Source organism: Protopterus annectens, chromosome 9.part0, assembly GCF_019279795.1.
Source record: "Protopterus annectens isolate FY-2018-M chromosome 9.part0, PAN1.0, whole genome shotgun sequence".
Lineage (NCBI taxonomy): Eukaryota > Metazoa > Chordata > Ceratodontiformes > Protopteridae > Protopterus > Protopterus annectens.
In genome coordinates this window covers 1,321,737,949-1,321,762,506 of record NC_056743.1, presented here as the reverse complement: position 1 = coordinate 1,321,762,506, position 24,558 = coordinate 1,321,737,949, and the positions used below count along the sequence as shown (strand labels likewise).

Sequence of the window (24,558 nt, the reverse complement as noted above, 5' to 3'; positions counted from 1 at the left end):
TGACTCAGAGGCCAGCACACTCCTCATGACATTGAAGGCATCCCTGCCATGATGCAGAGAAAGCTCCAGTTCCGAGGAAATCGGAATTTTTCTCCGCACCGAGGGAGACTGCTCAGAGGCCGATGTAGGAGCCAAGCTCACCTGCGCCAAAGCTCCAAGAGGGAGAATGGGGTCGGACAAGGGTCCGATGCCACTTGCCCCCTCGAAGCAGACGAGGGAGCCCCAGCACCCAGATCGCTCGGATGGCACCACTGAGGGAATCGGAGCGACAACGGAACCGAAGGAGATAGCGTTATCGGAGCAGACAGTTCCACTACTCGAACCCTAATGAACTCTGGCTCTGAACTCATTGGAGTCAGAGGAGGAACATCGATAGAAGTGGACGGAGCCGAATCCTGTTGAGGAGGGCTGGACATCTTGGCGATTGCCTGTGACTTTTAGCAACCTACTGACCACTCTCTCCACATCGTGATCAGACAGCCTAGAGGATCGAGAGGAGTGAGAGGATCTGTGACTGCGCTCGCTCTGAAGCAATGGAGACAGAGGAGCCGAATGTACAGATTCCAATGACGAGGACCTCAGTCTCTTGTGGCTCCATGACGGCTCTGAAGTTTCTGATGGAGCCGATGGAGAGATAGTCTTATCGATGCCAGCCGGCACCGAAGTAGAAGGAAGAGCCTGAACCAAGGATGGCTCCGAACTTGAAGCCGACGGCTTGGTAGATTTAGGAGATTTCACAGGCTGAGAGTTCTTTGCCAGTGAGTCCTGTGGCTTTAAAAGACTCCTAAGAATAAGCTTGTTCTTATGCTCCTGCAGGACTCTTGAACTCAATGCATGGCAGATAGAAAAAGAGTCCTGCAGGTGCACAGCGCCTTAACAATAGATGCAAGAAGTGTGCCCATCTGTCAGAGACATTTTCTGACAGCATGAGTCACACTTCTTGAATCCAGATACTTTGGATTCCTTTGACACCCTGAAAGGCAGGAAACAATAAAAACAACAGCTACCAAGGTAATATATAGTCTACACAAAAACACACTGAACTATCAGACTAAATCTAAAGGGTTTTTTTTTTTCTTTTTTTAATAGGAAAGCCTTTAACTTAAACGGCTAGCCTATAAAAGAAAGGTAGACAGAAAGCCTCTAACCTAAACGGCTAACCTGACAAGAAGAGGATGGGGGGAGGGGGAGAACTCTCTAAATTAAACAAGTTCTACAAGGAGGGAGGAATACTACAACAAACTCTTAGCTAACACAAAAAAGAACAGACTAAACCTTAACAATCAACACTGAAAAATACCATTCTAGAGTAACAGAAGTTATATGAAAAAACTTTATATGAGCCTGAGCCAGAAAAACGACACCTCGCAGCTGAAGCGGCAAACAAGATCTGGGTAGCTATCTCTAAACATCATGGGATAAGGGGCAGCCCCGAGCCAGTAAACAGCTCTCGAGCTATAGAAGATGGCCGAGTCGGAGCCGATCCTCCCAACCAGCAAGAACGAAGGCGAGATAGACAAAGTACAGTTTTGTACCTACCATAAATGTAGATGTCCGATAGATATGCAACTGCAGTCCTGACATATGGGTTGTCCTGCCTCAGGCAGCCCCTCGGTCGGCCGGATTCCAAAGTCTGGGTCCGGCGTCGGCTGATGTTGCCTCCTCCCCGACGTCAGAGCGGCTGGAGTATAAAGGCATCCGCCGACGCCATCTTCTTCAGTGTTTCTTGCCCCAGATGCCCTCCAAGGAAGGCTAAATTTTGTGAATGTATAAGCAAAAAATTCCAGACATGCACAACAGTAATAAACAGATACACCATAACAGATATCCCCAGCTAAAAAGGAGAGGGGGAATGGACCCAAGGAAAAAGCAGAGGGGTAGGAAGGAGGGAAAACCTGACTGCAGTTGCATATCTATTGGACATCTACATTTATGGTAGGTACAAAACTGTACTATGTCCTTCAAGAATGCAACTGCAGTCCTGACATATGGGTTGAATACCATAGCCAAGCTGGGTGTGGTAGGATCTAAGCAAGGGATGGTGTAGCTAAAAGACCCTGCAGGACTGCAGAAGCAAAGCCTGCTCGGGATCTGGAGTATAAAGGCAGGTTGTAGTGTTTGGTAAATGTATGCAAGGAGCTCCATGTAGCAGCCTCTAGAATGTCCTTTGTAGCCACTCCTCTTAGAAAGGCTGTGGATGTGGCTATAGCTCTGGTTGAGTGTGGCCTAATATTGGCTGGCACACCCTTTCCATGGAAGGAATAACAGAATCTGATGCAGTGTCCAATCCATTTTGAAATTGTTTGTTTGGAGACTGCCTTTCCTTGCACTCCGGCAGCATAGGCTATAAATAGGTGGTCAGACTTCCTGGTGGTCTTTGTTCTGTCCAAGTAGTAGCGTAATTGTCTGTGTATGTCTAAAGTATGCAGCAGCTTTTCCCCTTTATTTTGAGGCTTGGGAAAGAAAGTAGGCAGGTGAATTGCTTGATTTAGAGACACCCTGGATATCACTGTTGGCATGAATGAAGGATTGGTCCTTAGAGAAACTCTGTCCTGATGAAAAATGAGAAAGGGAGGTACTGCCATGAGGGCCTGTATCTCAGAGACTCTTCTTGCTGAGGTAACTGCCAACAGGAAGACCGTTTTCCAGGAGAGAAATTGCATTTCTGAAGATGCTGCTGGTTCAAAAGGAGGAAGAGTTAATTTTTCCAAGACGTAGTTGAGGTCCCATGCAGGAACTGGTGGTTTTCTGGGAGGTTTGATATTCTTTATCCCTCTTAGAAACTGTCTTAGCAAGGGATGCGAAAACACAGGTGGGTCACAGTTGTAATTTGCTGAGATTGCTGAAGCGTGAATTTTAATGGAAGAATATGAGAGGCCACTATGAAACATTTCTGCCAAGTATTCTAATATCTGAGGTATGCTCATCACTGATGCATCCTGGCCCTTTTTGGCATTCAAGATGATGAATCTCTTCCACTTGGCCGAATAGGTTTTTCTGGTGGAAGGTCTGCGTGCTTCCAGCAAGATTTCCTGAACCTTTTCGGAGAGGGGGACATGGGTCAAAGTCATGGAACCCTCCAAGCTGTCAGTTGTAATGTCTGCAGGTTTTGATGTACAGTCCTGTAATTGTGTTGAGTCAGGAGCAGAGGCCATTGGGGCAAGGGCCACGGTTTGGTGTGAGTTATGTTCAGTAGCAAGGGATACCAATGCTGCCTCGGCCAGTCTGGAGCTATCAATATTCCTTTTGGTTGCTCTGCTTTGATCTTCAGTAACACCTTGGTCAGTAATGGTAGAGGAGGGAATGCATAGATTTTTAGGGTATTCCAGCTGAAGGAGAGAGCATCCGTTCTCCAGGCTAGAGGATGGTGTGTCCTTGAGCAGAACCTGTCCAGGTGGTGACTGAGATGAGAAGCAAAGAGATCTATGTCCGGTCTTCCCCATGCAGTTGTTATTTGTAAGAAAATGTGTTGATGCAGCATCCATTCGTGTGGATCCACGAAATTTCTGCTCAACCTGTCCGCCAGAACATTGTCCTTGCCCGGAACAAACTGGGATTGCAAATGGATGTTCAGTTTCAGGGACTTTTCCCAAAGAGCCATTGTTAGTCTGCAGAGGGGATACGAGTGAGTGCCTCCTTGTTTGTTTATATACCACATGACAGTGGTGTTGTCTGTCCTTATTAGCAGATGGCCTTGTTGAAGAGATTTTCCAAAGGCTTCTATTGCATGTATCACTGCCAACATCTCTTTTTGATTTATGTGCAGAGGCATTTCCGTGGGAGTCCATTGACCTTGAATGCATCTGCCCTCCATGTGTGCCCCCCATCCATGATCTGAGGCGTCTGTTGTAATGGTTTGATTTGCTTGAACTTTGTTGAAAGGCATGCCTTGGTTTAAATGGCTTGCTTGAGCCCACCACAAAAATTCCCTTTGCAGGCATGGAATGAGTGGTATTACGTCTTCTAGGTTGTGGCTGTGTTGAGACCATAAGCTTTTTAGGTACATTTGTAGCTTTCTCATGTGTAGTCTTGCCAGAAAGATCAGAAGAATGCAAGATGCCATGAAACCCAGGGCCTGCAGGATCTTCCTTGCGGTCAGCTGGGTAAGTTTTGCTAGGCTTTTGAAGTAATCTGGTAAATGCTGTTGTTTCTCCTCTGTGAGGAAAGCCATTTGTGATTGTGTGTCCAGTTTTGCTCCTAGAAAAATAATCTTTTGGGATGGCAATAGTCTTGATTTTTGAATGTTGACTGTGTATCCCAAAGCTTGTAGCAACTGAATGACATAGTCCAAGTTTTTTATCAATGTTTGTTTGCTGTCTGCTTGTATGAGGCAGTCGTCCAGGTAAGGGTATATTTGAATCCCCTGGAGTCTGCAATGTGCAACTACTGATGCCAGGCATTTCATGAATACTCTGGGCGCAGTAGATAAGCCAAACGGCAATGCTGAGAATTGATAATGCTCTGTTCCTGCAAGAAATCTGAGGCATCTTCTGCAACTGTGTCTGATTGGGACATGCAGGTATGCCTCCTTGAGGTCCAGAGTAACCAGCCAAGACCCCTTGCCCAGCATGGGAAGAAGTTGCTATAACGTCAGCATTTTGAATTTTGGCACAATGAGAAAGGTGTTTAGAACGGACAAGTCCAGTATAGGCCTCCATTGCTTTTCTTTTCTTGGAACAAGGAACAGTCTTGAATAGAATCCCTGGCCTTGTTCCTGAGGAGGAACCTTTTCTATAGCTTTCATTTGTAACAGCTTTGAAACTTGTAAGAGAGCCTCTGCCCTTTGATTTTGTGGCAGGTTTGGCATGCCTTGTCTCGTTGGTAAGGTGTGGAAGTGGAACCTGTAACCTCTGTCTATTATGTCCAGAATCCATTTGTCCTTGGTTAAAATGTGCCAGTTCTTTGAGAATAAGGATAATTTTCCGCCTAGAGGTGCTTCTCTTTGAGCCTTGGTAGGCGGAGTGAAAGTCAAGTAATTGTGATTGTCCCTGTGGTGCGGGTGAACTCCCTGCGCCACTTCTCTGATTTGGTGGTTGCCATTGGCGGCCCCTGTAGGAGCCTTGGTATTGCCCTCTACCTCGAGCACGCCTGTTTTTTCCCCTTTGAAACTTGTCTGAGTCTGGAAAGGACCAATTCTTTGAAGGCCAATTCCTGCTGAATCTGGGAGGCTGAACCTGGAGGAAATCCTTGACAGTTTGTACTGATTTTGCCTTTTCCTCAATAGACTTCAACACATCCTGTGCATTAGTACCGAAAAGCTTCTGTTTTTCCAGAGGTGCATCCAGGAGCTTAACTTTAACATGGTCTGGCAGTGGCTGTTCTTTCAAGCAAGCATGTCTACGTATAACGGCCCCTGTCATGGCTGCCCTACATGAAGCTTCCAATGCATCATAACCACACTGAAGAAAATGATTGCTAACCTGCTGAGTATTATGAACCAAACCCTGCAATGCCTTTCTATCTATAGGCTCAGGAGAGGCTAACTTTTTCTGCAAATCAGCCATTAAGTAATCCTGGTACTGAAACATATGAAAAAGGCAGTTGAGTGACCTCATGGCAAGGGTGGAAGAGGTATAAACTTTTTTGCCCCATCTCTCTAGGGACCTAGCTTCCCTGTCAGCGGGCAGAGGGTTTCTGGCAGAGGAAGTAGCCACTCCTTTGGGGCCCTGTGAAATAGTTTCTAGATCCACACAGTGGGCCTTAAAGAGATGCTTATGGGTTTCAGGGATCCTGTAATATCTGTCAGGCTTGACAGGAGCAGGAGGGAGTGAATCAGGCGAAGCACTGGAGTCTGAGTATACATCATCAAGGACATCCAACACTGGAGGAATAGCTAAAGGTCTGTGTTGGGGTAGATTAAGGAAGGTACGTAGCCTTTTCCTGGAGTCAGAAAATTCCTGACCCTACCACTGAAAATGTTCTCTCATGGAGTGGAGAACTTCATCAAAAGAAATATCCTCTGGAGGGGAGGCAGAGGGAATTGAATCCTCAGCATCAGAGTCCTCATAGGCCTGGAAGGATTCTTCCTGGGTATCCGAGTGCTCTGAATCCCCAGAGGCTTCATCTGAAGAGAGGGTGTCTGTCTGCTCAGTTCTAGGCCTTTTATCTGCAGGCGGCTGAGAACCTCTGTCTGGGTGCGGCTGAGAACCCCTGATGAGAGATTAGATCTGCAGCAAGAGTCATGCTCTGTCTATCAGAAGAGGGGCCCTGAGAAGTAAATTTAGGATGGGCCTTGGCCTGGCTGGCAGCCTTAGCACGTGCAAAGGCCTTGATGGACATGGATACTGGAGGCCTAGCTGCCCCACGTGCAGGGGTAACCTTGTCCACAGGAATGGTGTCGGGTAAATCTAGAGCTTCGGTTTCTGGAGGAAAATCAACTGGCACCGTTGAAATCTCCGGGACCGAAGAACACGTTAAAGCGGTGTCGTCAGCCTGGGGCGGTTGAATTACTGCTTCCGAAGGGACCGATGCACTTGCGGAGGGCTTAGGCGTGGTATCGGTAGACGACACGGGCCGAGGATGTCGGTCCCGGTCCTTGCGTTTTTTGGTAGATTGTGCTGTCGGTTGCTCCGACGGCATGATATAAGCGAAAGATTCGCCAAAAAAGTCTTCGGCAAATTCTGCCCGGCGCCTGAGTGTGCGCTTATTAAAGCAAGCACAGGCAGCACAGGCCGAGACATCGTGGTCTGGGCCCAGGCAAGGGAGGCAGTAAGAATGGAAGTCCTTATGAGGTATTTGTTTACCACAAGACAAACAATTATTAACTTTTTCAATTTTTTCTGACATCGGCTGAGGCAAGAAAAAATGTTCCCCAACGGGGTACTTAGCTTTTAGATGACTTCGGTAACTGAAAACACAGGAGCTGACCGACCGGCACTTGCGAACTGCTTCTGCTTCGGGTACTGCACGGCAAGAAAGACTGAAGAAGATGGCGTCGGCGGATGCCTTTATACTCCAGCCGCTCTGATGTCGGGGAGGAGGCGACATCAGCCGACGCCGGACCCAGACTTTGGAATCCGGCTGACAGAGGGGCTGCCCGAGGCAGGACAACCCATATGTCAGGACTGCAGTTGCATTCTTGAAGGACATCTTAACATTTACTGTTCCCTAGTAACTAACTAAAGCAAGGCAAGATTAAGGTGGATGAGAGTCTTTGTCAGGTCCCAAAAACAAAGTGTGTATCTCACATCTCTTACTAGTATGCAAATACAATTTCAGTACTGGCTACAGAATGACATCACATCTGGTCACCTGACTGTGGTTCCCACATTACCTTCTCAGTAGAAACTGAGGCAGGATCTGACACTGAAGTGTCACAACAAACACACATCTTTAGCTACGGTTTATTACAGCATCTGGAAATTAAAAAATTTCAGCGCTTCCACCCTTCCTGCAAAGACTAACAAGCTATTCTCTGGCACCCCAGGGTAGCAGAGAATTCACCACCTGACCCAGGCTTTTCACAGATGTTGAGTCTTTGGCTGAATTCAGACCAGAGATAAAATATTTATGGTATGGCGTAAACCAAGTCATTTAATTTCAGGCTACTTTTCTTAAGGTTAGGTGGGCTGAACTCAACCCCTCCCCCTCCAGTATCCTCTGTTAAAATATATACTTTTCATCAGTTACAGCAATACAGTCTGACATACGTGTACATTTCTTTTCTGTCTGGCAGGATTTTTTTTTTAAACACAAGCAACTTCACAAATATATTTTAACACAAGCATCTGCACAAATCAGTTTGATATTCAAATGACAGAATTCTTTACAGAACTCCAGCTAGCTAGGCTGGCATATGTTCCACATGCACTGCCCTATGCTCCCTGGCACAGCTGACACTACCTCACATCAAAACTTCTATGGCTATTCTGGCTACAATTTCCCCTCAACCAAGGGGCAGGAATGGAAACATCAGGGCCATCATACTGTGCCCAAGTTGAAGTTTTTGATTAAGCAGCAACTCCCACTGACTTGAATGGTAAACATCACACTGATTAATGTAAAATAACACATCTCTTTTTTGTCCACCCACTGCCTACCACAGCAATAGTTTCTCTTCTGCATAACTACACCCACTAATTTAGATATATAAAAATACTGATGCACTCAAAAAATAAATGCTGAAGTTAACAAATATCAAAACAAAAATCAAGAACCTACAGTAATCAAAAAGCAATTTTCTTTTCCTGATCATAAAAACTACCAGTTCCTTCAGACACACTGTCTGAATAATGACACTGTTACGGAAAGGGATTTTAAGAAACTGTGTAGGGTTAGGGTTAAGGTTAGCACACGTGTGCAAGGTGCTGCAGGGGTGCTAGACCTAGCCCTGCCACTTCTGCAAACCCCAATTCTACATCTACAGAGTACCTTATTTTCCCTAACAGTACCACTACAAGACACACACGTGTCACACAACTACTTGTGCATAACACACTGTCCCTTTACCAAGCCCTTACTTTAACCCTAACCTGGAAACATTTGCATGCACACTTCTAGTGTAATTCCAAAAAGTTCAGTACACCCAACAGTTTCAGCATTAGTAAAAACAAAGTACACTTACCTGATCATGATGAACCTAACACTCTACATAAAAGTTGACGTTCCCAACACTGACATTTCCTACATTTGATAACACATTTTGATAAAATATATAAACCAGACATTAAACGTACTCATATGTATTTTTATCTATATACATATATCTATAAATATACATACATATATGCTCACACACGTGTGTGAGTGTGTATATTTATTATATATATATATATATATATATATATATATATATATATATATATATAAAATAAATATATGCATACACATATATGTATATATAAATCTTTATGGGTCTATGTTACATTACAGAATTTTCAAATAATCAAAAATCAAAGGAGCGAGACAACACCACAATAGCATAAGACTGAACATTTAGTTTCCTGAAGTTCAAAACAGCAGAGCAGCAGGTGTTTCAAAAAAAACACAAAAATATACCTTCACTAACATAAAAAGTCTTAGTAGTAACCTCTGGTTCTGACCAACAGCTTCTGCTGGGCGCCACGCGGCAAGAAAGACTGAGCTGCAGCTAAAAGCCAGACCCAGACTTTGGACAGGACTACCCATTTGTAAGGACTGCAGATGCATCCTTGAAGGACATCATTTAGTTTCCTGAAGTTCAAAACAGCAGAGCAGCAGGTGTTTCAAAAAAAACACAAAAATATACCTTCACTAACATTTTTTGCAGGTGGGGCACACAGCATCTCAGACTGCAGTACAGTGAGGAAAAAAGGTACATTTCCCAATCCTCACTATACTGCAATCTCCATTTAGAAGCTCCAAGTGCTGTGGAATGACAGCTGCTGTTTCAGTATTTTGAACTTCGGGAAGCTAAATATTCATTCTTATGCTGTTTCGGTGTTGTCTCACTCCTTTGAATTTCAATAATGTAATGAGTGTGTGTGTGTGTGTGTGTATATATATATATATATATATATATATATATATATATATATATATATATATATATATATAGATATATAGTTCCCTGCAATTTAGCAAATGTTTATTTGTTCAGTTATAACAAATATAATTCAATAAAGTGACGGGTGGTTTGAATTGCTGAATGTTACCAAAAGGTAAATGAAGTTTTGATATGGGTGGGAGTACCTATACGTGTGTTTGGAGGTACTGAGTACTGGTGTGTAGGTATGTTTGTGAGTGTGGGTGTAAGTGTATTAGGGTTAGAATTAGGATTACGTTAGGGAATATAATAGAGTTATGTGTGTTTGTATGTAGTATATGCTGAGCTGTCTTGCTTAGTGGTAATGTTATGGAAAGGGTTTAGTACAGACTTAGGGTCATGAGCAGATATTAGTAAGGTAGTGGGGGGTGTGGGGAGGGTTTCCTTGGTAACCGCACAACAGAAACACCAAATCTCCAAGTAGAAGTTAAAAAGGTATGGGGGAGAACTACACCAATGTGTTCTCAACTGAAAGATGCTAGGCCATACCTACTAACTTAAAAAAAAAAATAAACACTATGAATTCAAGTATTACACATTAGGATAATGATAGTAACATGTTTTGATCACCAAGAAAAGCAAGATAAAACAATGTAGTACTTCCAAAGATCTGAAAAACTATTTTCGGGGAAAAAAGCTCAGCTGCTAATCATGACAGAATGGTTAAAGAGGTACAAATGCCATCTTCCTTTAACAGCACAATTTTTTTTTCAAAACCTTTCAAAAATGAAAGGTAGGGAAAGTTCTGTCTTCACAAACATGGATTTAACCAGCATACCTGTGTTATGAAATGGGAATAGGGTAAGAAAAACTGTTCCAGAATATACAGAACAGTGAAAATGGCCCCCAATTTCTGTCGGAGCTGTAATGGTTTTCCATGTGTTTCTTTTTTTTTCTGTGGTTCAGGATCAGTGCAGCTGTCATATACACAAGTCTCACTGTGCAGCGGTGGCTCTGTGGTTGGTAGTAAACCTCGAAGAAATGCTGGGAATTTAACCAATACTCTTCGCGGCCAATCTGGATAGCAAAACAGCAGGCTTGTCGACAGCATGGTGTACGAAAACATACCTGTAAATAAAGCAGTCAGAGATGTAATTACACACCATGCAAAGAATTTCCAAGTATTCTGCAATGCAATATCAAAAATGCATAAATGGCGTGGGGATAGATGACATGATTACGAAAGACCAACAATTACTGCACTTCCATTAACTAGCTCAAAACAGGCTGCAAGAGGAACTCTCATGGCAGGAGATAGATGAATGGATGAACACAGTTCTTAATTCTTAGAGAGCAGCATCTTTAATTATCACTCCCAAGCAGACTACTGATGCTGCAGCCTTACTCTGAAAAACAAGTGTCAGCCTTCAGAACGATCATTTTATTCAAATACTGAACACAGTTATATACACTGCTGTCCCTTCCAGAGGTACACACCAAGTTGTGTTCAGCTTCTGTATTACCATTCTAGTTTAATATTTCATTACAAATTTGTAAAGGAAGGGAGAAGAAAAACAGAAGCACTTTCTTAGCTAGGAGAGCCTCATAGGATCACCTCGCATGTAGCATCAGCGACACACAGTGGCAATTTATCAGAATGAAGAGTACATCATTAGGTTTGGAACAGTTGCAGAAGAGGAGTCTGTAAACTTATGTTTAGTTTACACAGACCACCTGTGTACAATTGATTTTGTTTTTTTTTTTAAAAACACTACCCCATTCATGCAATACAACTTTAGTTATTCTGTGGGAAGAAAGTGGTGAAAATATGGAGGGTAATGTTTCTAGAAGTCATAACCAAGTTTAGGGATGTCTGTCTGCTGGGGAACTATTACTGAGCAGGTCTTGGGGGGGGGGGGGGTTATCTTTACTTACCATTATTTTTCAGTTTAAATTTAAAAACACTCATAAATTACATTTATTTTCCACCACTTTTCATCTTAAAAACAGCCTGTGCAACATAACTTGTAACAGGCAGCTTACCTAAAACTGAACAAAAAGGTAGTGCAAGTATATGGCAAAGCAATTTACAAGTATTTCCACATTTCTTATGCATTTTATATATGCACTTTCTTGGTCTAACAGTGGTAGCTTTTACCGTGTGACTCATTGGCTGTTTCTGTGGACAGAACATTAAGCCAGCCTCTGTTACTTGATGTCCAGCTTCCTTCAGTTAGTGGTGCTGCTTGTGCCATTGGTGAGATTTTGCAGGCGCACACTGCTCATTCAGCATTCTGGGACTTTAGTTTCTAGCCAGCCTACCCATGTCATACTGCCTACCAACCTGCCTGCCCTGTTTGAACTATTTCTGCCCAGGAAGCTGTTGAAGCAATACATGTTGACACTTCTGGTGCCGTTCTTTGACTACTGCTGTACAAAAGCCCCTTACTTGCATGTGGGCATCCTACTCAATGTAGTCAGTTACCATTAAAATACTTAGGAGTAAAGCCATAGGTAAGTCACCCAGTGCCCTGTGTTTATTCCAGAATTAGGACCCATCTGAAATCAAAGTTGAGGAGCAGAAAAAAAAAATCTCCAAGTTTAAGAAAAACCTTTTCTCCTTTTCAGAAAATGTCCCAAACTGCTTGCTTCAATTAAATCGATGCACACTTCAGCCATGACCACACATACAATATTGGCATTCATTTCTGAAGCCAGCAGTGCACTCTATCACCATCAGCACTTTCACCAGGACCAGCCACCCCGCCCTAGTTACAGCTCTGATTAGGAGCCATCTGATTTGAATAACTACATAACTTGGATTCTTTTACCACTTTGACACATTTACTTAAATTGTACTTACGGTTTTGCTTTTGTCTCCAGTGCTTTATTGAGCCTGGGAATGCTAACCTTTGCTGGAATTTCTGTTATCTAGCATGTATTTGCTTGTGCCAATGGATTATTTGTGGGGCCCTAGATCATGCTAGGGCATGTGGTATAAATACCACTCTTGCTTTTTACTAATAGCTGTTAACTGACCATTTTGAACTATTTTTGATTTGTCTGCACTAGCCACTGCTAAGGCTCAAGAGTTGGGGTGGCTTCTGCTATTCCACTGACCACCTTTCTGCTATTGCACTGACCACCTTCACACAGATATTTCATTTTATTCTTTCTGCTATTGCACTGACCACCTTCACACACATATTTCATTTGATCTCATTATTTTAAGCTTCTGATTTTACTGTTCTATTTTGCTACCTTTATTTTTACGGTCATGGTTATTACAGTTGTTTCTCTTTCTATTCAACAAAAGTAGACTTTTTCAAGACTACATCCCTTTATCCACCCTATCTACCATTAAAAACTTAGTATTGTAGGCGACTATTTACTTTGGTGGCCAGTAGTGCTGCCAGACAAAGATGGACTGAGTGCATCCCCCTTGTGGGTAATAGGCACCCTCCATGGTTTCTTTTGGGTAAAAAAAAACTTTAGTTCTTTCTTCTCTGTGGTACCCAGGGTCAGGTTTCTCCATCAGAAGCAAGTAATCGGGATCCAACCTTAAAAGACTACCCCATGGTATTTTCTAACAATGCTAGGTCAATCTACAAGCCCAGGATCATCTTGAATTTTTTGTGTGATGCTGACTTCATCACAGAGACTTGGCAAGCAATTCTGGCCTACACTAAAAGCAGCTGCCATCCCACTAGGAGATCAGTGAGAAAGTATCCTAGACAGAGCAGGATAGGGTGTGGGGGTTGACATCTGTAGTGGCTTCAGGCAGCAGCTAACTCAAGCTGCTTCTAGGAAAATTAACTCTAATGAATTTATATCTTTGCTGCAAGAGCAATCTGTAGATTTCTCAATCTACCATCCACCCATTTGTGGCAGGACAATCCCACAGAAATTCACAGACCTCTTCGCTGACTAAGTTTTGGGTTGCAAATACTTTTGTCATGCTTGTTGGTTTCAATATCTAGGTCAATAATAAACCACTAGTTCTAGCCACAGAATTTAGTTACATTGCCACGGAATTTAGTTACATCATGACATTTTAGGGATTGCTCAGGTTATTACCCTACAAAATGTTATACTTTGGACTTGATCTTCCTAATGGGTGCAACAGCTTTAAACCTAATGGTAGAACCAGTCTCATGGTCTGATCACTTCAATGTCCACTCTGGCCTGGAGTCAAGAGAGCTATGTCCTGCAAGTCATAATACCCTAGCTGTTTTTTTCACATGATCCCTCATTTTCTTTTGGAGGAAGGTGCTGGTTTTCTTCATACCTTAGATAATGACAAGTCTTTGTCTTTGGCACTTAATTTACTCACCACAATTTGTATCCATCCCCTGTCTACTAGGAGGAATTTTCCACGTTTGATTCCTGTGATGAGAACACATGCTGGTGCATGAATAAGGGTATGAGAGGTTTTGGAGCCACAAACTTGAAATGGAGGAGTATTATGTAACAGAAGCTGAGATCACTCACAAGAAAAAAATCTCATCTGTTCAGACAGCCATATTCGTTAATGAGATGGACCGGCTGTGCAACCCAGCTAGCTTTCCATCACTCAGAGCTTAGTCTGCTCTGCAACGCAAGTCTATTCTGATTTTGAAAAAAAAAAATTGTAGTCTTAAAACTTCATTGATGAGCTCAGTCACAATAATTTCTAAAAATCATGAAACCCAGGTAGTGTTCCAAAGCAACAAGCCTTTGTCACAGACAAGTGATCCTCAGTAACAAAAATCAGAAGTACTTTACAATGTTAAATATATCTGCTTTTATACACTTAGAAGTAGGTGTGGAAAATATATGTATTGTTTAATTTTAAACTAGCCTATTTCAGACAAATCATATAAACAGAGCGGTAAAGCTGCATTTAAGGACAGCAAGTACCCACCCCACACACTAGTGCTGATTAAATCAAACTAAATACTAGGGAAATACTGCCTATTTGCAACTTGCATTCCAAAATCAGGTATTAAGGAAAGCATAACATACATATATAAAGACAGACTTAACTAAAATCGCTTTTGGCCAACTAATGCAATAAAGCCTTCATCAGGTCTGTGACAAGAACTAAAATGATGAGCAAAGAGAGCCAACTAGATAGATACAAGAAAAAAATCCACATAGCTATCTAACCATAAACATTATCTAATTAGAAAACCATAAACATTATCTAATTAGAACACTGTAAATATAATTATATATCTGTGTAATATTTAATAAGCATCCACCCATATGTATTAGTGTGTATAAAAACTAAGTTATTTAAAGCTCAGAAAAAAAAATGTCAGTGCTTTGCAGCTGAGAGAAAAAAATGCCAGGACAGTTTTCATGTTTACAACCCAATAAAATGTTTATACAATGAAAACCAGTAGAAAAACCACAGAAATACACAAAACAGTGGATGAAGTAAACTGTTTTCAAACCATAGTCCCCTTGCACATTTTAGGACCATGCAAACATGCAAGAGTTCTTCGATTCATTTTCCTGATTATAACTTGCATTCCTTGTGTAATACAGCACCACTTGTTAGAATGCATTTTAAAATTTGTACTTTTGAACATTTTTCCAGTTAAGCAATGAAACAAAATGTATGAACCAGTAATGACAAAACTACCAATTTCAGATGGTAGGAGCAAATTACATAGGAAAATATAGGAATTGTGGAATCATGACATGCAGAGGAGGAAAGTACAGTTGTGAACACTTACCATAAATGTAGATGTTAGTGTATTCACTTGTTGCAGTCATTACATTTCGGTAATCCTGCTGGCAGGTTGTCGACCTGGATTCCAAAGTCCTGGGTCCTGCGTCGACCGCCGTCACCCCTTCCCTGACGTCAGGTCATCAGGGGTATAAAAGATGCGGCAGACGCCATTTTCTTTAGTTTTTCTTGCCCCAGATGTCAGGTGCCCCCTAAAAGGGTAGCCAAAATTTATGTATATATAAACACATGCACCAATATAAACTTTACCTTCATCTACAAGCAAATACACCACATAGGTTCCATCAGAAGAAAAGGGGGATGGCGGGTGGGTAACCTGGACTGCAACAGTGAATACACTCGAACATCTACATTTATGGTAAGTGTACACAACTGTACTATGTTCTTCATGTTTCACTGTTGGTCATTACATTTGGGTACAGTCCCAAAGCTATGGATGGGAGGCTGGAGTTAAACAGCATTAGGAATGGCTAGGAGGCCCTGCAGAACTGCAGTGGCAAAGCCTGCCCTGGATTTAGAGTAGAGTGGTAGATGATAGTGCTTTGTAAAGGTGTGCACTGAACTCCCAAGTAGCAGCCTCTAAAATGTCCTTTGTTGGTACTCCCCTGAGAAAGGCTGCTGAAGTGACTGCAGCTCTGGTTGAATGTGGCCTAATGCCCTTAGGCACTGGCTTGCCATGGATTACATAGTAGAAACGAATGCAGTGGCCTATACACTTTGAAATAGTCTGCTTTGAGATAGCCTTTCCTTGTGATCCTGCAGCATAGGACACTGGTAATTGCTCTTTCTGAAAACTTTGGTTCTGTCCAAGTAGAATCTAAGCTGTCTGTGTACGTCCAAAGAATGCAGAATTCTCTCCCCCTTGTTCTGTGGATTTGGATAAAAAGTTGGCAGGTGACTAGTTTGGTTAAGAGCCACACTGGACACCACCTTAGGCATAAATGTTGGGTTTGTCCTCAGAGAGACCCTGTCTGGATAAAAAATGATAAAAGGTTCTACAGCCATGAGTGCCTGTAGCTCTGAAACGCGTCTTGCAGAAGTTACTGCTAGGAGCATAGCTGTTTTCCATGATAAAAACTTTACATCAGCTGGCTCAAAAGGAGGCAGGGTGAGTTTTTCCAAGACATAGTTGAGGTCCCATGCAGGCATTGGTGATCTCCTTGGAGGCCTTAAATTTTTGGCCCCTCTGAGGTACTGCTTTAATAAGGGATGAGAAAAGATTGGTGGCTCTGCATTGTAATGAGCCGAAATGGCAGAGGCATGAATTTTAATAGATGAAAAAGATAGGCTTTTGTCCAGCATCTCAGTTAAGTATTGCAAAATCTGAGGAATATTTGGTACAGCTGTATCAGTTCCTTGTGCCTGGTTCCAAGCACAGAATCTTCCATTTTCCAGCATAAAATTTTCTAGTACTAGGCCTTCTGGCTTCCAAAATGACATCCATCACAGCTTTACTGAGAGGTGTGTTTTGCACGACTACATTATCCGCCATGCTGCCAGGTTTAAAGTCCTGAGTTGGCTGTGCAGGATTTGATTGTTTTGCTGGGACAGTAGATGAGGTATTTGAGGTAAGGTCCAAGCTGGGCATTGAGACAAGTTCCTTAGTATTGGATACCAGTACTAGTGGGGCCAGTCTGGGGCAATCAGTATCATCTTTGGCTTCTTATGTCTGACCTTTAGGAATACCTTGGGTAGGAGAGGCAGAGGGGGAAAGGTATATACTGATAGGGCGTCCACTTTCCAGGCTTGTCTGTGATAAATCCTTGTGCAGAATCTTTTTAGTTGGAAGTTGTGAGGGGAGGCAAATAGATCTATGTCCAGGCATCCCCATTTCCTTGTTATCATGCTGTAGACTTGTGGATTCAGCTGCCACTCGTGGGGATACATGAGGTTTCTGCTTAGTTCGCCTGCCAGAGTATTTTTCCTTCCTGGCAGGAATTGTGCCTGCAGTTGTACTTGGTAAGTTAATGCTGTGTCCCACAAAGTCATGGCTAGTCTGCAAAGGGGGGGGGGGGTAAGAATGTGTGCCCCCTTGCTAGTTTATATACCACATGACCGTGGTATTGTCTGTCTTTATCAGTAGTTGTCCTGGATGTAGTAGGTCCTTGAAGGCTGTCAAGGGCATTTTGAACGGCTAGTATGTCTTTTTGATTGATATGTAGATGCATTTGGTTGGAGGTCCGTGTGCCCTGAATGCATCTTCCTGCCATGTGGGCCCACCAGGAATAATCTGAAGCATCTATTGTTAGTGTCTGCCTGGCTGGGGGTACTATGAATGGCTGTCCCTTCTTTTGGTGACATGCCTTTGCCCACCATCAAAACTCCTGTTGCAGGCAGGGAATGAGAGTAATCATAATTTCCAGGCTGTGGCAATGTTGAGTCCAAACACTTTTTAGGTACCATTAAAGTTTCCTCATATGCAGTCTTGCATATGGAAATTAGTATGATGCAGGATGCCATGAAGCCCAAAGCCTGCAGATTTTTTCTTGCAGATAACTGGGCCTTTGTTGCCAACATTTTGAAATAGTCAGTTGCCTTTGTTTGTCGGGCGTGAGCTAAGCCATCTGGGTAGTTGTATTTAAGCTTGCACCCAGGAATATTATCTCTTGTGAGGATACTAGTTTTGATTTATTTTCAGTGACTGTGTACCCTAGGCATGTTATAAGTCTTTTCACAAATGCCAGATGCTGTAGGAGAATGTCCTTGTTCTCTGCTTGAATTAGACAGTTGTCCAAGTAAGGATATATTTGTATTCCTTTTTGTCTGCAGAATGCAATTACTGGTGCCAGGCACTTTGTAAAGACCCTGGGCGCAATAGATAAGCCAAAGGGCAGTGCAGAGAATTGGTAATGCATTGAGCCAGCCTTGAATCTGAGGTATCTTCTGCATATTTGTCTGATTGGGACATGCAGGTATGCCTCTTTTAGGTCTAAAGTCACAAGCCAAGCGTTCTTGCCCAGCATGGGCAGAAGCTGCTGCAAAGTCAACATCTTGATTTTTGGTATATCCAGGAATGTGTTCAGAATAGATAGGTCCAGCACTGGCCTCCAGGCCTCGTCCTTTCTGGGTACCAAGAACAGTCTTGAATAAAATCCTTATCCCTGCTCTTGCTCTGGTACTTGCTGAATGGCCCACATGTCCATGATGGAGGAGACTTGTTTTTGTGCCTCTGTCCATTGACTTTTTGGCAGATCTGGCCAGCCGTTTGCCTTTGGCAGAGTATGGAAGTGGAACTTGTAGCTTTGCGACACAATATTTAGAACCCACTTGTCCTGGGTTATAATGTGCCAATTTTGTGAAACAAGTGCTAATTTTCCCCCTAAGGGTGCTGCCAGAAGATAAGAGCTTGGTACAGGCAGGGGGAAGTCATTGGGACTGTTTCCTGTATGGTTGTGATTTATCTTCTCCAACTTTGGAGGTAGAAGCGCCCCATTGCTTTAACCTGTATGAACCTTGAGCCTGGGATCTGCCTCTAGGGTGTCTGGATCTGCCCCTTTGAGGTCTGTCTGACACAGGAAAGGACCAATTCTTTGTTGGCCAGTGTCTACTAAACATAGATGGCTGTACTTGCAAAAAATCTTTGACCGTCTGTATAGATTTAGCTTTGTCCTCCATTTTCTTTAACACCTCTTCTGCCTTAATACCAAACAAAGTTTCATGCTGTAAAGGGTGCATCTAATAATTTAACTCTGACATGATCAGGCAGATTCTGTTCCTTTAACCAAGCATGCCTCCTAATTACAGAGCCTGTAACTGCGGCCCTGCAGGAAGCCTCTAAAGAATCAAAACCACATTGCAAAGTATGCTTTCCAACTTGTTTAGCTGCATGCAATAAATCCTGCATTTCCTTGTTTTCTGCACATTCAGAGTTTGACAACATTTTCTGTTTAAGCAATGCCATGACATGTTGCTGATATTTGAACATATGAAATTGACAGTTTAAGGCCCTTATAGCCAAAGTAAGGATGTGTAAACCTTTTTTCCCATCTATCCAGTGCCCTAGAATCTCTGTCAGAGGGGGTAGGGTTTTTTGCAGCAGAAGTCTTAACTCCTTTGGGACCCTGAGAAATAGTTTCTGGGTCTGCAGCAGGGTTTTTAAAAAGGAATTTATGAGAGTCAAGAATCCTGTAATATCTGTCAGGCTTAACAGGAGCAGGAGGGTAAGGAGTCAGGGATAAGACTAGACACTGAAAACACATCTACAATGTCTAACAGGTGGAATAACTAGTGGCCTATGTTGACGTAGTAAAAGGAAATCCCTGAGCCTCTTTTTAGATTTAGAAAAATCTTGGCTCTCCCAGTGGAAATGCTCCCTCATGGTATGCAAGGTTTCCCCAAACGAACAGTCCTCTGGAGGAGAAGCTGAAGGTATGGATTTCTTCTGCATCAGAATCCTCACAGGGGGGGGAAGAGAGTATTCCTGATCAGAAGAGGAATCAGAAGAAATGGAAACCTGAAGATTCATAGCCAGTTTCTTGCCTAGGCCTCTTATCAGGAGGGGGATGGGAACCCCTGATCAAGGTAATCAAATCTTTGGCCATTTTGAGCATCTGTTTTTTGGGCATAGAGGCCTGACCATGTGGCTCTTCAGTTTGCTTCTTTCCTTTAGGGAGTACTTTAGACTTTGCCTTTGTTGCTGAAGTCGGTTTAATGTAAAGATGTTTAGGTCTGAATACACCCTCAAAAGCCGGTGCCTGCTCAGCGGCTCCAGACCCATCTGAAGGAATAGTCTCCGAGGCTCCAATACCTTGAGTTTCCAGTGGCATGGCCGACTCCATGTGGGAGTTGGTAGCGGCCTGTGACTCTAAAGTAGCGGGCATCAGGGGCTGCGAAAGCGCCTCGCTGAGAACTGGCAAGTGGCTTAGGAGAAGCTTCGTTGGTTTTGGGCCTCGGTTGTCTATCTCTTTCCTTTGCGTTTTTTTGTGAACTCCGGTAGTTGGATGGCTATCCGACGACATTTCTAGATAATTAAACCGGCATCCAAAATAGTTCAAAGCAAAATCATATCGACGCTTAATAGTGCGTTGGTTAAATCTAGCACAAAACTGACAACCAGAAACGTTGTGATCAGGGCCTAGGCAAGGAATACAGTAAGAACGAAAATTCTTATGAGGTATTTGCTTTCCACAAGAAATACAATTATTTACTTTTTCTGACATCGGTCTGGAGCAAGAAAAAAAGTTTCCCCAATGGGGTACTTAGCTTTTTTGAAGACTTTGGATCTGAAACTCGAACACAAAAATCTCAAGTCGGCCGACCGGCACTCGCGAACTGCTTCTGCTTCGGGCACCGTGCAGCAAGAAACACAAAAGAAAATGGCGTCAGCCGCATCTTTTATACCCCTGATAACCTGACGTCAGGGAAGGGGCGATGGCGGCCGAAGCAGGACCCAGGACTTTGGAATTCAGGCCGACTGAGGGCAACCTGCCAGCAGCATTACCCAAATGTAATGACTGCAACAGTGAAACACGAATAACACTGAGGTTTAAAAGAAGGCAGGATTTGAATGAGCTATGTATTGTTGGACTTTCAATGACATCACACTGGATTGATGACTTCACAGTAGACCTGAACCATCCTTGATCAACAAGGGTCTTGGCCTGCAAATAGTACAGTGCATCCTTGAGAACACAGTCAGGCTAATATCAAAGTAGGGGAATTTCAAACACCATCCAGGTGGTAGAACAGTGAGAGCCTGAAGCTAGTGCAGAGGTCATGGGGTCAAATGGCAGGAGTGCAGTTCTGTTAGCAGCAGTCTTGTCAGCAAAAACAGAAAAGAAAAAAAAAATGAACAAGCACAATATCTGTCTCGTTCCAGTCTCACCAACAGGAGTGTTACGGAAAAACTTAAAAACAGAGAAAAAAACTAGTAGTCTTAAAACTTTGTTGATGAGCTCAGTCTAGGGTTGCCACCGTTTCAAATGCTCAAGTGTGACTTTTTTGTAGAAATATCAGATTTTGCTGGACAAAACATACCCATGACCAGTACAAAGGATAGAACTTCCTCTTTTTGCCAAAATAAAAGCTTATTCTTGTAGCATTTCAGTTGCTTATGCTATTTCATATAGCACTTAGGTGCTTCAGATAAAAAAATAACTGTTTTAAGAAACTATTAAAGAATACTTAGGACATATTTTTGTCCTAAAATCTCAGGACATCTGACATTTTTTAAATTTTTTTTCGCAGGACACAACTGCTCATAGAGGGACTGTCCCTCACAAAGTGGGACAGGTGGTAACCCCAGCTCAGTCAATTTCCAAAAATCATGAAACCCGGGTAGTGTTCCAAAGCAACAAGCCTTTATTCATCACAGACAAGTGATCATCAGTAACAAAAATCAGAAATACTTTAGTGTTAAACATATCAGCTTTTATGTACTAAGAAGTAGGTGTGGAAAATGTATATGTATTGTTTCATTTTAAACCAGCCTATTCCAGGCAAACAGTATAAACAGGACAATAAAAGTGCATTTAAGAACAGCAAGTACCCAACTCCACACACTACTACTATTTAGATCAAACTAAATCCTAGGAAAATGCAGGTATTAAGGAAAGCAAAACATACATATAAAAAGATGAACTTAACTAAAATCACTTTTGTCTAACTAATGCAATAAAACCTTCATCAGGTCTGTGACCAGAACTAAAATTATATACATTGGTAGATAAGTAAGAAGAGCTAATGAGACAGATACAAGAAAAAACACAGCCATCTAACCATAAACATCTAATTAGAACACTAAATGTAATTATTTATCTGTTTATATCTAATAAGCATCCATCTATATGTATTAGTGTGCATAAAAACTATGTTATTTACAGCTCAGGAAAAATGTCAGTGCTTGCAGTCGAAAGAAAAAAAAAAACTCATGACAGTTTTCATGTTTACAGCCCCAAAACATGTTTATACCATGAAAACCAGCAGAAAGACCACACAACAATACAAAAAACAGTGGATGAAGTAAACTAGTAATATATAAAAGTGTGTAGGTATGTGCATGAGTATGCACCAGTATGCTAAACTAGGAAATGATACCACAACTTTATGGTAAATACTGGAGCATGCCACTGGCCAGATGCATTTTTTTTAATGTGGGTTTTTAATGCCATTTCAAGGGCAGAGAAGTCTACTGTTACTGCTAAGACTTTTTTCATGTTGAGACTGTATTGTTTTTGTTTACAAGTGTCTATCAGGGTTTGTGCTATAAAATTTGAAGTTTTAAATTAAATGCAAATGTCTAATCACTGTAAAAGTAATGAAGAAAATAGTAAGCAAACCCAGAGGTTTGATCGGTGTTTATAGCAACTGGGGAGAAAAAGCCAAGTAATGGGACACTGGAATGGCTGGGACCCCGATCCACTATCCTGCCTAGGGCCCCATTTGGCCATGATCCATCTCTGAAATAAATGCATTGTTTCTTCCTCTTGTCAAGCCTTCCTGCAGGATGGCTGAGACTTTTGGGGATTTGATCACTGCTCCTAGCTTACTCCTTGTTGACCATTATTTTGCTTCATTTCACGATTATTACTGAAAACAACTGTCATATAGGAGGAGGTGTTAGAAAAAAAAATCTCCATGGGGGAGGTTTTAAAAAAATTCCTATTCTGGGTGTCAAATATACTACGTATACCATTGTCTACACACAACTTAAATCCTAACTTGTAGTTAATGTGCTCATGGTCCCACTTCAATCTGAATTTCACATCCGCCATAGTATGGAGAATGCTTTTATCAGAAAAGTCAGTGTGATCTAATGGCAATATACCAAAAGTATTACTCAGTAATGGTGCTCTTGGATCCCAGTTTCATTGTTACAAATGACCACAGCATTTTGACTGCGCATCCAAGACTGTGTGGTATTTCTATGATCCAATATTGGTTTCCATTTGATCTCTCTAACCATGCTCAGAAGTTATGTCCATACATTTATAGCTCTTCCTACTGCCTTCTTGATCATAGCATACCACAGTGCTCTCTCAGGCCTTCTTGTTTACCATATACTACATGTTGTGTTTGGAGAATCCCATAAGGGAAAGAAGTCTTAGCCTATCATTGTCATGCAGATGACAGCCAGCTTTATCTCACCTTTCCAAAAGAAGATAAGGGTGAGTGTGTATTCCCTTGCCACTGACCTACACACACCACTCATTTGTGGTTTATCCGAAATCGGTTGAAAAAGTAACTCCAAAGTTGAGGTCATGGCAGTTCCTGCTACCTTGAGAGAATTTTCGATTCCCTCGTTACTTAAATAGATCTTTTATAAAGGAAATAAGTTTGAATTTGTGGATAATGCTCCATAACATAGGTGTGGTCCTGGACTGTCAGCTCATGCTTTGGATTCAAGTGTTTGCTGTTGGGAAATCATCCCGCACTTGTCTCAGCCTGATTTCACATTAGTTGTTCATGCCTTGATCTCATTCTCACCCCTGACCTGGGACTTCCTATCATGAAGCTCAACCATCTTCAGCTGGTGCGCAATTCAGCAGGTAGACTTCTCAATAGTACCTTACATTACCAAAATATTACACCTGTGCTAGGCAGCTTGTACTGGATTCTCGTACATTACGGAGTTATTTTCAAGGTTTTGGTGTTAGTCTACTTGTTCATACGTAACTCGGGTCCCTGTTCTCAGAAGGTGCTGTAATACCCCTCTTAGGCTCTGAACTCAACTTTCCAGGAGCTGCTGGTGCTTCCCAAGGTACTTTTAGAAATATCTGGCACTAGAAACTGTCTTTCAGGGTCTGCACCTGAGGGGATTTACTCCATCAATGAGTGTGCCTTATTTTAGCCAGCTTCTGTAGGTCACTTAAAACTTAATATTTGAATTGATGTTTATGGTACAGAATATTTATTTTCTTTATTTGTTGTCTGTCTTTCTGACATCTGAACTTGATACTACATAATTTTATGTCACGCAATTCCTATTTTAATACTCTTTACAATGTAAATTTTTGTCCCTATTCAGTTGGATTACTCTACTTTAAATGATGTTAAAGTTACAGGTCAGGTGCTCAGGACTTAAATGCTCATTTTGAAGAATCTACAACAAGTTTGTCTGATGTATTGTTAGATCATTTAGAAATAAATCACTACTAGTTGTGGGTATCACAGGATTAACGCATGGCTGCTGTGGTTTAATTTTGATCATGAGTGCTTCCCGCATAATCAAGGACCTTATTGGTCCTTTTTGATCGGTCAAAAAGTAGTTCCTTATACTATTCTGGCATGTCCAAAAGTCAGTTTCGGGTTTACTCTCCAGTCCAGCTGGTGAATCTGGGAATCTTGAGGCAATGTTACAACTGCCTTATGTACACAGACCACCCTCTCCTCCTCTCAACAAGCTCAAATATATGTGAGA

At 42.2% G+C, this 24,558-nt stretch overlaps 1 protein-coding gene across 1 annotated transcript in view; it reads right to left on the bottom strand.

The window, feature by feature from the left end:
- GGCX (gamma-glutamyl carboxylase) overlaps window positions 1-24,558 on the bottom strand; it is a 425,060-nt gene that overhangs the window by 202,730 nt on the left and 197,772 nt on the right. The window contains exon 6 of the mRNA XM_044084295.1: window positions 10,302-10,591. Coding sequence (XP_043940230.1) covers window positions 10,302-10,591 — 290 coding nt within the window. The remainder of the gene's footprint in view (window positions 1-10,301; window positions 10,592-24,558) is intronic.